This window comes from Equus asinus, chromosome 2 (assembly GCF_041296235.1).
Source record: "Equus asinus isolate D_3611 breed Donkey chromosome 2, EquAss-T2T_v2, whole genome shotgun sequence".
Lineage (NCBI taxonomy): Eukaryota > Metazoa > Chordata > Mammalia > Perissodactyla > Equidae > Equus > Equus asinus.
In genome coordinates this window covers 24,013,443-24,027,388 of record NC_091791.1, presented here as the reverse complement: position 1 = coordinate 24,027,388, position 13,946 = coordinate 24,013,443, and the positions used below count along the sequence as shown (strand labels likewise).

The following is a 13,946-nucleotide window of genomic DNA, read 5'->3' as shown; positions in this document are numbered from 1 at the left end:
TTTCACGCCTTGTGAAAGCTGAGCCCGCGATGACAGTCTGGCATTATCAAGCTCCACACCTGCAGGGAGCACAGGAAGAATGCCGGGTCAAAGGAGATGTACAGCTCAGGGAAAGTGATGGCCTTGTGGTTTTCAGGATAGGGGGTTATATGCATTAGATGCCACAAGCCAGAGAGCAGCATTATCCCCAAAAGCTTGAAAACAAAAGCAATCTGGGATGCTCGCAATTCCATCCAGAGCTCCCTAAACAAGGGGTTTAGTCATGGGAGACAGACTCTAAAGCTCTTTCATTAGTTTTTCACTGTGGGACTTTGTTACTCTAAGCGTGTTCTACAGATCAGCAGTGTTGGTTTCACCTGGGAGCTTGTTAGGAATGCAGACTCTCAGGCCCCTACTGGGTCAGAATCCACATTTTAACAAGATCCCTAGCTGGGTCATAGGCATGTTAAAGTTTGAGATGTAATGCTTTAAAATTTTCAGACAACTTGGTAAGTGATGTAGCTAGCCAGCTTGTAGCCCTGACAACCGATCAACTATGCATTCATTCATCCAGTAAATATTTATTAAGCTCCATGTACATGTAGACACTGTGGCGTGTGCTGGAGACACAATATTGAACAAGGCCCTGCACTCAGAGAACTTACAGACTGCTGGAGAGGAAAAGTTGTGATCAAATAATCATGTAAATGGAATGCGTAGTTTCAAACTGAGATGAGCACAATCAAGGAAAAGAATAGACTTGGATGAAAGCAAACAAAATAAGAAACTGGTTTAGATTGGGAGTTCAAGACAGACTTTCCTGGGGCTGGCCCAGTTGCATAGTGGTTAAGTTCACACGCTCCACTTTGGCAGGGGTTTGTGGGTTTGGATCCTGGGTGCGGACCTTGCACTGCTGGTTAAGCCACACTGTGGCGGCATCCCACATAAAATAGAGGAAGACTGGCACAGATGTCAGCTCAGTGACAATTTTCCTCAAGGAAAAAGAGGAAGATTGGCAACAGATATTAGCTCAGGGTCAGTCTTCCTCACACAAAAAAAGGAAGATTTTCCTAAGAAATGAATGTTTTCTCTGGTTTTGATACTGTTCTATGGTTATATTGGATGTTATCTTTGGAAGAATCTAGGTGAAACGTACAGGAGAATTCTGTGTACTACTTTTTGTAACTTTTATTTGAGTCTAAAATTATTTCAAAATAAAAAAATTAAAAAAATAGAAATGGACGTTTAACCTGAGATCTGAACCATCCTCAGGGATTAATTACACTGAGTCGGTCAGGGAAGGGAGAGGGGAGGAGAGTATTCCAGGCAGAGGAAACAACAGTTATTGGAGTCTTATCAAGACACAGAACCCTATGGTCCATGAATTGAAAGCAAGCCCACAGGTCTGCAGGCAAGGAGTGAGGAGAGGACAGAATGAGATAAGGCTGAGGAAAAGGGCAGGAACCAGATTATGCTGAAGCTTGAAGTCAAGATGAGAACTTTGCTCTTTGTCATCAGAGCAAAGAGACGTAAATCAAAGTTTTAAACAAATGACATGATTACTTTTGCCTTAGGAAAAGACTGCTCTAGCTATTGTGTAGTAAGAACCAGACCTTGGAATCCAAGATAACATAAACAGCTCCGGGGAAATGGAGGGGTCAACACCAGAGAGAGCCCATGGAAGAGGCAAGAAAAGAAGTTCTAAACCATTGAGCGCGTTCTGTGTCAGGCACAGTGCTGGCATATGACGTATGGCAGCCCTGTCTGAGCTTATAAAGGAGGAAGGTGATGGTCAGCTTGGACACTGATCTGTCCTCCGTGCTGATTCTGCCAAAGAATATATTCATTCCCCCAAAGGGGAAGCAAAACCTCTGGAGATGAAAAGTCTCACGATGTGGGCATAGCAATGGAATACGTGTGATTTCTGGAGGGTTTGGGTTGCAGGCTTGCTGGCTTCTTTTAGTTGCAAGCTGATAAATTGTAGTTATCGTCTATTTTTGTGTTCAGAGGAGCTGAGGACAAGTAGACAGGCACAAGTGACAGTAATGATGGAGTTTTTGAATTGTGAGGGATAATTTTGAAGTAGGAAATGTCTCATAAATTAGATTATCATTTTCCGGCTCAGTGCTGGACCTTGCTCTATGGTAACTGTGGACAGTCCATTCTCTCTCCCTCCTGTACACTAGAGATCTCTTTCTTTCCTGTCTTTTCTCCTCTCACCCCTTTTTCTTTTATACATTTTCCCCTTTTTCCTTTCTCTCTTTCACCTGGAGCACCCTATCTTAGGTCTTGTGGTACCCCCTCAAATGCTTAGCCCTTCTGGAAGATCCTCAAGACCAACGAATGGGAAGGAAACTTAAGTTGTTGTTGTTTAAATATATTACTTAAACTTCCTATGCCTTGGTTTCCTCATCTTTAAAGTGGGAATAACAACTGGCAAGTTGTTGTAAGGACTAATTGTGACAAAGTATATAAAGTGCTTAGCATAATTTTTGGTACAGGGTAAGTGCTCAGTAAACGTGAGCTGCTGCAGGAATCATTATTATTAACTTATTTAATTTACAGATGAAGAAACTGTAAGAGTTTAAGGCATAAAGAGTTTAAGTAGATTTTTCAAGGTCACACAATTAGTGAGTGGACTTTTGAGTCATTCAGGATTCTGGATCTGCAACTTACTTTCCTGTGTATCGTGTATTGTGTATCAGTGAGGCCTTGCCTGGATGATGTCTGATAAATTAAGGAAACTGGAAAAACAAAACAGCAGCAGTAACACAATAATGCCAACAACAAAATGCTTTAGAAATAAGGAATTTTGGAATTTTCCCATCACCTAGAAAGAAAAAGACCTTGATGGGATGAGATTTGTTGAAAATTACTGAGACAATTCTGGGTTACCGGGGACAGGAAAATTCCTCAGGTCCAAATGACTTGGAATATTGCCACTGTGATTTCCCTAAACACAGATGCCGTTTATGGCCAACTGATAACACAAATATTTCTATGAACATCAAGGGAAAGTTGATTTACTTACGACCATCCACAGTTCTGGCCTCTAGATGCACGAGATCCGGTTCCTTGTTCGATCCCATCACAGACCTAAAACATGGAGAAACATGAAAAGGAACATCACCATTAATGACTTCACACGTGCCTTAGAGAAACTCAACTGAGCCCACAGACTGTTCATGTCCACAGGATTCTAAAACCACAATCCCTGAAATATGTCTACTATATTTATTTATATAGCCTGACAGTAAAATTTCCTCTTCCAATGAAAACCATAAAAACCAAGCCATTATTTGATGAAGGTCAGGCTTAACTCTGGCAAGGATATTGTGTGTTATCAGCTCAGACTTGCAAATAAGTTCTACACCTGGCCTATGTGTCCTCTTGCAACAATCTCACCAACAGTGCATTAAACTTTCAAAGTCTATCAGGCAGATGCCAGGCAGGCTGATTTAGCTGGGTGACTTGAACAGTAATTTACGTAGCAATTTGATCTAATTAATTTTTTCATTTGAAATTTGCATAACCAGCTACTATGACCCTATGAACTATGAACACAGCATGTGACCCAAGCAATGTGTAGTGACCAGTATAGCAGAGTGACCATTCTCTGTATTGTTGTACCAGTGTGAGGGGAAAATACAGATGCACCTCTCTATGGCATGTGCCTAAAACTGCATGTGTAAGTAAAATAAGAGCCTATTTAAAATGCCCTGGAGGCACATATTTATTTAGTGTAATCTTGCAGTGAGCTACATCAGAGAGAAAATAATTATTCTGATATAGGAATAACATGGGCAATCATACTCTATCTCTACGACTTTTATACAGCAAGATTAATTAAACTTCAGACCATCCATAATTTTTTTCACCAAGATTTGCAGAACTTTCATTTAATTTGTTCCATTTCTACATGGAAAATAGTCACGTATCTCAAAACTGGTCCCTTTGTCTGCCCCAAGACACTCAGTCCAGCTGTCAAATCCATGCAAGAAAATTGCAGATGTTAAAAACACTCATCACTTTCAGGACTCAGGGTGGTACCCAATACCCTACGCTAACAGGTCCCATTTTGCTTTTGCTGCCCCATCTCCTGCCACACTGAATATTTGCCATTCCCTCAAAGTGCCCCACTCATCTCCTCAGCCCTTTGTAACCCTCTGTTAGTGTCTCCCTTCAGCTGGAAATGCTCTTCTCCAGCTCCACTCAATTCTCTTTGCCTCTTAAGACACAACTGAAAAGTCACTTCTTCCATTAAATATTTCCCATTCATACCAGGAAAATCATTCTCCTCCTACCAACAAATATTTTGTTAATATAAATCCTGTAACAGTTTGTTATAAATAATTATTTTTGTGTCTTTTCCCATGTAAAAGCAGGCCCTCACCCAATGTGAGCACAGGAGCACACACACACACAACCCCCCCCAACTGAGAGCTACCGGAGGAGTTTTATTTTAAATACTTTCAATATATTTAAATATATTTCATTTATATTTTTATATTTTAAATATATATGTAGTGCCTGAGCTATAATAGATAGTCTAACATTGAATGAAAGAAGGAAGGAAGGAAGAAAGGAACGAAGGAAGGAAAGAAGGAGGTGCCTAAGGGTCTGAGAGCTCTTTGAAATAAGTAAATGAATCATTGCCCTAAGGGCATTCCCAGAAATCTTCTTATTTGAACTCATTTCCTCAGCTCAAAGAGCAAAGCCTAACTAGCTTAGTCTTTCTTCATCTTAAGAAAAGACATCTCCTTAAGGCCCTATTACCACTGTCAGTAAGTTTTCTCTGATTGACACATGACCTGAGGCTCAGAGTCTATGCTTGAAACATTAAACCCTGCTTTCTTCTTCCCCCAGGAAGGAGAAATGTCCCCATAAAGGTTTTATAATTTCCCCCAAAGAGACAAGGGACATGCACTTGGCCATTTTACCTGATTGGAATCTGAATACAGGCAGATGGTCCCATTTGCCCATCATTTCAGTTAAGTACTGTAGCAGCTGCTTGACCAGGGTCAGTGGTTGTCCACTTCCCACACTGAAGCCTTGACTGGATCCACAGGTGACCTCTTCTGACAAGGCCACACTCATGAGCATTAAAAAAGAAAGCAAGCTTCCTGACAACCCTCAAACTAGAAAGCTCAGCAGTTAACTGGTTTTTGCAAATTATTACTGGGTAGTTACATGTTGTTCACCTCTCACCTTGCCTGCTGAGAGTTTCTTCCTTGAAATGACAAGCACGTATTACTCCCACAAGATGACTGGCATCCCAGAAACACAATATTGAAACTAGCCGGCAAACCTACCTGCTTGGCTTATGGTTACTGTCAGTAGGAGGCAAAATAATTACCCTTCATCCAGTTGCATCTTTCCATGTGCTCACGGCCCCAAATCAATACCAGCAAAGGCAGGAGCTGTTGTTTCAACTGCCATTTCCCTCTTATCAACTAACAAAAAGAGACAGGGACAAAACAGTCTTTTGTTTCTCCAAAGTCTACTGTGGCTAAGCAACTCCCTTACCCTACCTAAAATTTTTCCATCTACAGTAAAAGAACTGAAACAACAACAAAATAAAACTTTACAGTCAGATCACAGTGTTTTTGACCATTTTTATTTGCTGATGTGCTCGCCCCTTTCCTAGTGGCCTAGGAGGACCTCTAGATCTACAGGCACAGATTACAAAGAACTATGGCAGCTTTTACTTTGCGGCACTGGTGAATTCTCAAAAGCTGAAGCCAGACAACGCTAAATGTCTGCAGAGGTGCTGGTTTTAATGGTCCTGTCATTGACCAGACACCGTGAAGAAGCACACTGCTGCAGCTCACCCACAAAGTATCACTCTCTAGGCCGTTTATACATGTTAGATGGAACTATGGAGTTTGGTGGTTTTCTGCATGTTTTAAGACAAACTGTTGTGCTTGATCATGATGAGTGATGATGATTGATGATGATGATGACGATGATGATGATGATGATGATAGGTGGTTGCCAGGGGCTGGGGGGAGGGGGAAATGTGGAGACAATGGTAAAAGGGTACAAACTCTCAGTTCTAAGATGAATAGAGACTGAGTATCTAATGTATAACATAGTGATTATAGTTGATAACACTCTTTTGTATAATTGCAATTTGCGAAGAGAGTAGAATTTAAGTGTTCTCATAGAAAACGTAAATAGGTGAAGTGATGGATGAGTTAAGTCAACTGTGGAAATCCTTTCACAATGTATCTGTTTATCAAATCATCACATTGTACATTTTAAATATGTTACAACTCTATTTGTCAATTATACCTCAATAGAGCTCAAAAAGTAATCATAAATCAAAAAAGAAACCCAGCATACACATAAAATTTAATCCAAAATATCCTCTTGATGATCTTATTTTGAGAGTGAGATGTCAAGAATGGCTTCAAGTATCTCTATTTGATCATGTTAGTAAGTGTGACTTCTGGTATTAAGCACAAAGGGTTGGGCATCTGTGCTTTCTGCTTCAAGACTGCCCTGTACACATCCCTGCCACGGTTCATAATGGTTTGCTGGATCTCTTTGCATAACTGCTTTTTTACTTCACTGAGCTCCCAAAAGGGAGGTACTCTGTCTTTCATCACTGAATTCTCTGTGCTTACCAGAGCAGAGAGAAGAATGTTTCCCCAGTAAATTTATAGACAACATTTTCACACTGGTCAATATTTACTACAATATCCAATATATTGGGTTGTTCAAGTCTGGGCCTCGGAAAGAACCTCTCTATGAATATGAGATGACAAATTTTGGCCCAGGATCCTTTAATTATATAAAAAGGCAATAGGTGGTTGTATCTTGTATATCTTTATATTACCTTTATGTCTAATTTGGAAAATGCAATCTCTTCTTAAACTGAATTTCAAGGAAGGGAAGGGAAGTCTTCACATCTTTGCACACACAGTCATACACTGCATAGTGACATTTTGGTCAACAATGGACCATGTATACAACAGTGGTCCCATAACATTAGTACCAGGTGTGTAGTGGGCTATACCATCTAGGTTTGTGGAAGTACACTCTACGATGTTCGTAAGATGAAATCGCCTAACAAAAAAATTTCTCAGAACTTATCCCCATCATTAAGTGACACATGACTGTACTGGTGTCTCTGCTTGGAATTCCCTCTTATTTTTCCTCTGCCTTCTTAGCTCTTATGGTCTGTGGCTCAGCTGCAGATGAGTGAAGTTGAAAATAGGCTTCCCAATGGGGGTTCCACTTAAGTTAAGTTGGTTATACCTTCTGAGATTTCCACAACCTTGCACACACTTTTGCATAGCATAAATTAGGCCATGTTTCAATTGGTGACTCATTTACCTATCCCTTTTATTGACAGATAAGCTCAACCTTTCTGTATTTCCATGCCAGGTACCATGCATGTCATGTATAGATAGTCAAGAAATGCTTACTGAACACTTTTGGATAAAGGAGAAATGCATAACCAGCCATATCAGCATTTCTCAATTTATCTGTATAGATGACATTTGGAAAATTGCTTAACATCTCTGTGCTTTAATTTTTTTAATGTATAAATGAGGCTAAAATAAGTTTTCCTAGAATATACATCTTAAAGCACCTAGCAGATTCCTGGTACGTAGCAAGGGCTCAGAAATGCAGTTGATTTCTTTCCTCTCTTCTTTCCATTTCTTATTTCAGGAGATAGTGGGAAATATTAATACTCATCTGAAATTAAAATGAATGTTGGTAATAAAAGCTTCCTGGGATATCATGGGTACCCTATTACCAGAAATATTTACCATGATAAATCAATAGACAAAAAGAAAAGAATCAATCACCCAGAGATGAACTTATGAATAAAAACAATCACTTATTTATTGAATGAAACATTCCAATGCCCTACTATGTAATAAGGTGTAATAAGGGCCACAGATTCCCTGACCTTATGAGATAGAGAGAGAGAGAGAGAGAGAGAGAGATTTATTTACTTATTTTTTTTTTTTTTTGAGGAAGATTAGCCCTGAGCTAACATCCACTGCCAGTCCTCCTCTTTTTTGCTGAGGAAGATTGGCCCTCAGCTAATATCCGTGCCCATCTTCCTCTACTTTATATGTGGGACACCTGTCACAGCATGGCTTGGTAAGTGGCGCATAGGTCCACACCTGGGATCAGAACCAGCAAACCCTGGGCCAGTGAAGCGGAGTGCATGAACTTAACCACTGCACCACCAGGCTGGTCCCCCTTACAAGCTTTAGAGCCACTGAAGAGAGAGTAATTCAATGACATAAGCATTCTATATTTCAGGTGCTATTTGAAGAAATGGAAGGAACATCCTTGTAGTTACAGATAGAGACCTGGGCGAGAAGGAAAGTACAGGAAGCCTTTGGAGTAAATGGATTGAATCTTCAAGAATATGCAATACTCTGATCAAATGGATAGAGGGGGTAGAAGAGTATTCTACTTAGAGATAAATATCCGGTAAAAAGGCCCTAGGTCAGAGAGAGGATGATCCATATAGGCTTCTACTAGCAAGTCAACAGGGTAGGTCTAATGTTTCAGAGTAGAGCAGTAGGAGAAAAAATGAAAAGTGAGGCAGGGATGCAATCATGAAGCACCACGTGCGTCACACTAAATTTTTGGATTTAATTCTAAAAGCCCCAGGATGCCACTGAAGAAAGTTAACTGTGTAAATTTATAAAGAGCTAAAAGAAGAACTTCTGTCCCCATCTATCTACGTGTAGGCCTCCTCTCCAAGGAAAGTATAAGGTGAAGGCCCTCAGGCCATGCCAGATGTAGCTCTGTTAATGAAAACAAGAGGAAGCCAGCATGTACACTTCCTTAAGTTGGTGTTTACACTTAGGAACCATTTTGCAATACAATCTAAGGATTACCAAAGTCAAGAATGCAAATAAAACAATCGTTCCCTGATACAGTACAGGGTGATGTTAGCAGAGCAACAGCAGCCTTCTGAAATACAATCAGCCAAATGCAGCCTTGTAGACATTTTCTACAGAGCAACTCAGAAATGTCACTAGTTCATCACTCTCCTGGCATTTTGTCTGAGTTTATACCAGTTTAATATAGTGCTCAATAAATGCCGCAGAGCCACAAAATGTCCTGATATAGATAACCACAGAGTGAGTATTAAAAAAATAAACACCGTGACGGGATGGCACCTATTTATTCAGATTTAGATTTGCAGTTAACGGCACAGGGAGGAACAAGGAGGGATATGCAGTGGAGCAGAGGCTGGGGAGTTGGAGATACCTGCTTTCTTCCTTTTTGTTTTAGATGGAGCATTCCTGTTCCCACAGGCTCTCTCCATACACAAAGCACACAGAAGCACGCGGTCCTGTCTGCTCAAGAGAGAAGAAACGAAGTGCAGGCAGGTATTAGTGGCTTGAGACCCGGATTTCCTCTTCTGTAGTCAAGGGTTTCCCTTCACCTATCACCACAGTCAGCCTCTCAAGACAAACATCATCAGGAAAGTCCTGGCTAATGTCACACCTTTTTTTGGGAAGATTAGCCCTGAGCTAACTGCTGCCAATCCTCCGCTTTTTGCTGAGGAAGACTGGCCCTGAGCTAACACCCATGCCCATCTTCCTCTACTTTATACGTGGGACACCTACCACAGCATGGCTTGACAAGTGGTGCCATGTCTGCACCCAGGATCCGAACCGGCGAACCCCAGGCGGCCGAAGCAGAATGTGCGAACTTAACTGCTGCGTCACCAGGCCGGCCCCTAATGTCACAACTTTTATTCTTGAACAAAGCAGCTTAGCCTGTGGTCTCATCTCCTGCCCACCTGGGGGAAATGAGCTAGAAAAAATAAAAGGCAGCGTGAAGCTGTCATTTTAACCTCTCCCTTAAGCCTAAGAAACATGCTTGCTTGCTTTCTTCTTGTCTCCATACTGACACACTGGTTTCCCAGAACCAAAGGTAGACGGTACAAATAAATAAAAAGATAGACAGACAAATAAAAATAATGATTAGTTTCTTGAATGCATAATGGCTCCTGAGAATCAGCATGGCCAACATCCTCAAACTCATCAAATTCTGCATTTCATCATTCTTACCCCAAGCCAGAAGCCTGACTGTTTAGTTATAGGATGACTGCAACAAAGTATATGAGAGACAGACAGACAGACAGACAGAAAGAGAGAGAGAGAGTGTGTGTGTGTGTGTGTGTGTGTGTGTGTGGGAGAGCAAAGTGAGGAATGGGGCTTCTGACCCAGAAAGAAGGAATACAGAAGCTCAGGAGGGTCCTGGGAAGTAAGGATGTTTGTTGCACAAAGTGTTTGGTAGAAATAAAGCTGCAAGCTTAAAGAGGAATGCTTAGAATGAAGCAACATGTCTCTCCCTACATCAGAAGGAGCAGGCCTAGATTGGCCAAGACCCAAACCACGCTCCGTGGTGCACACCTCCCCTTCCTCTCCTTTCCCTTCCCTAATGGCACGATTTTCCTTCTTACACCATCAACTACATTTCCTGTTTCTTTCTCACTTCTCCACATTGTGGCCCCTCCCCAACTTTGTGCTTGTTTCCTGAATACAGGTGAGGGGCTCTAGAGAGACACCAGGGAACATGACCAGATCCCCAAGTGGAAATCATGATGCCAATGAGATACAGAGAAATATATTTAAAATGATCAAAGAGTTTGGGATTGAGGTAAAGGAGGAGCTCACAATATTTTTTTTAATAAGGTTTCTTTTTATGTTTCTAAATTTTTGTGGTATTGTGGGGACCTGGAATTGGCCACCCCAAGATACGTCTCTTTGGCATCAGGATTATTTGAGGCTGATTGCTTTTGATAAACTGGGACAGGGAAGGAGGCTCTGAGGAATGGAACTTGCCCTTTGTTAGGACATATTTACATTTGTAAGGTAAATCTCTATCTGGGGCTGGCCTCGTGGCCGAGTGGTTAAGTTCGCGCGCTCCGCTGCAGGCGGCCCAGTGTTTCGTCGGTTCGAATCCTGGGCGCGGACATGGCACTGCTCGTCAGACCACGCTGAGGCAGCGTCCCACATGCCACAACTAGAGGAACCCACAACGAAGAATACACAACTATGTACCGGGGGGCTTTGGGGAGAAAAAGGAAAAAATAAAATCTTTAAAAAAAAAAAAAAAAAAAAATCTCTATCTGTAAAGGTGCCTCCCTCTCTGTACCAGGAAGAAGAAAGGAGATGACCTTCTCTCTAGAAACTCTTAGTCAATACCAAAGGCAAGGACTTAAATCTGCATTTTATTGTGCTTCTCTGGTAACCTCCTGTAACTGACTTCCCTCTCCCTCCCAACGTTGGCATTTCTTTAAGGATTAAGCATCTTTCCTTAGGGAAGGAACTGATTGCTGCGCTCACCTGTGACCACCCAGCTCCAGACAATAGACTTGCCTCCTGCTACGCCCACTGAGATAGCGGACCATTACCTGCTGTGTCCATCAAGCACTGTGCCGACAGGGCAATCTTGTGACTATTGTGGGAGGGACATTTCAATCACATGTGAAACACCCTGTTTGGGGGTATATAACCACTATGTGCACCTCACTTCTTCGGTGCCCTTTCTTCCTTCGGGAAGAAAGGCCCCGGGCCATGGTTCCTCATAAAGCTTTGTTTAATTTTCTCTTGCTATTCTGTCTCATGTGAATTTAATTCGTTCTCCGGCCAGACGAACCCCCATTTGGGAAGAGGAAATGTCTTCCTCCCCTACAGTATCATACCCTATGCATTTTTAGCAACTTGTTAATTTTACTCAATAATATATCTTAGAGACTATTCCATATCAGAACATAAAATTGAGATAGTATCTCCAACGACTTTATGGCAATGTGCTAAATGAAAATATCCAATTTATCTAACTATTGTCTATTGACTAACTCAAAGCAAAATGCGTATAAATGGAAAAAAATGCTACTGAAAATATGCATTCAAAATTCACAATGGTAAGCCACCTCCGGGAGGTTTTGGAATTGGGAGTGATAGTCAAAGGGATCATTATCCTCAGAAGGAACTTCTAAAATTTTTATAAGGAAGGAAGATGTATTTATGCATCACTCAATATTAATAAATCTGTACTATTAATAAAAACAAGAAAATTTCTCCAGTCTGGAAAATAAAGTCTAAGGAGGGATGTAATCAATGTGTGCAAATCACGAAGGAATAGAAAGAAGAGATGAGTGAAGTTTGTATGAGGAGATCTGGAATTTTCTCAGATCTCAGAATGCTTACACCTCTGACACTATCTTACTAAAAGTGCACAGGAAGGCCACAGTTGTGAAAGAGTTGTGGCAGAGAAAAACAAGCCTCGGACAACAGAAGGTGTGTGTCTCTGTTGATCTTAAATTCAGAGTCAGAGGAGGAAGGTGTGGAGGTCTTGCTTGGGACTGGAGGGGCCAAATTAACAGAAGACCAGGAGAAGAGAGAACCTCTCCATTCCCCTTTCTTTCCATTTCTGATAAGGACAAAGAACTTCATACTAGAGGGCAGAGCAAATATGAGCGTCAAGGAATTGAAACCTGACCATTTTGCTGCTGGAGACAATTTGACCCAGAGAAATTATATTCCATAAGAGAATTCCAAGGACAGCAATCTCCATGTTTTTTGTTTGAACATATCAAGCAAGGAAAAAAAAATGAGCACATGTACAATATATGATGCTGTTAGAAATAAGTTGTGGAAAAGCACCAGAGTACTTATATATTAAATTTAGAAGATACACACAAAATAGAAACTAAAATAGGAGGAAGAAACCTCAGAAATTCTAATATCTTCTCCCATCTATCTCCCATCTCAATGAATCATCTTGAACACCCCTGGGGTGTTGTTGCATGTGACTCATCTTGGAGACTATTGCTCTAGACTGAGGACTCTGGGGGTATCCTTAACAGTTGAAACTTAATAGGGCAGACAGTGGATCCTCAATTAAATTTTTTAATGAATGGATGAGTTCAACAAATATTTACTGAATACTGACAACGTGCCAGTGGTAGTTCTAGGTGCTGAGGGTTTGGAAGTGGATAAAACAGAGGAAAATCCCTGTACCTAATGAAGCTTACATTCCAATAGAGAAGGCAAGGAGTGTATAAATATAAATGTATAATATATCAAGTGGGGATAACATTTCTCGAAAGTTGTGTAGGAATAAAATGTATATACATAAACTATACGGGGCTTTAACTACATCAAAAAAACTACTGTCATATGATATTGATCAGTCGCTGCTATCTATGTGTTAAGTGAAGGATTGATGTCATATAGGGCCTGTGAGGCTGTGCCCTTGTTGGTGTCCTGCTCATCAATTGTCAACAACTTGGATAAGGATACATCTTGTGTTGCTAGAAAATTCACACATGACACAAATTCAGGAAAAATAATGATGAGGTAAGAGAAAGGTAGTGTTAGCTCTGAAAGCAATTTACCTGCCTAAGGGCATACGGCTAATAAATGATACAATCAGACTGGAACCCAGGCTTTCTAATTTCTCTACAGCTCCATGTGCCGTCTGTGAAAATGTTGATGACAATAATACTTAATAATAAGATTGTGGTGAAGAGTAAAAGAAAGAGTATATGTAGCTCCCACTATGGTCAACAGTATGAATTAAGGGATCCTTTAGAGATGGAAAGACTGTGAGAGATTAACCAATCCAAACCCCTCATGTCACAATTAAGGAAACCAAGGCTTCAGGAGAGCAAACAAGTTGTCCAAGGTCATACCACTCAGATAGTGTTACGGTTGGAACTACTGACCCTGGTTCTTGACTCTCCCCAGTGATCTTTCTCATGAAAACACAACATTCCTTTTCTTTTTACCCCTTCTCAGGAAAGACAGTGTTAACTCAGAAGGTAATGTGTGTGTCTTACGCTATAAAGATAAGGAAAAATAACAGGGAATCTTCAGACATTTTGACATCCTGCAAGGATTATGTGTTGCTATCGTCTGAATGTTTGTGTCTCCCCAAAATTCATATGTTTAAACCTAACTTCCAAC

The 13,946-nt window shown here is 40.9% G+C and overlaps 1 protein-coding gene across 7 annotated transcripts in view; it reads right to left on the bottom strand.

Annotated features, from left to right (window-relative positions):
* SORCS1 (sortilin related VPS10 domain containing receptor 1) overlaps positions 1 to 13,946 on the bottom strand; it is a 475,161-nt gene that overhangs the window by 130,629 nt on the left and 330,586 nt on the right. For all 7 annotated transcript variants that reach the window (XM_014844792.3, XM_044751163.2, XM_044751161.2 and 4 more), the window contains exon 6: positions 3,011 to 3,075. In XM_014844792.3, coding sequence (XP_014700278.3) covers positions 3,011 to 3,075 — 65 coding nt within the window. The remainder of the gene's footprint in view (positions 1 to 3,010; positions 3,076 to 13,946) is intronic.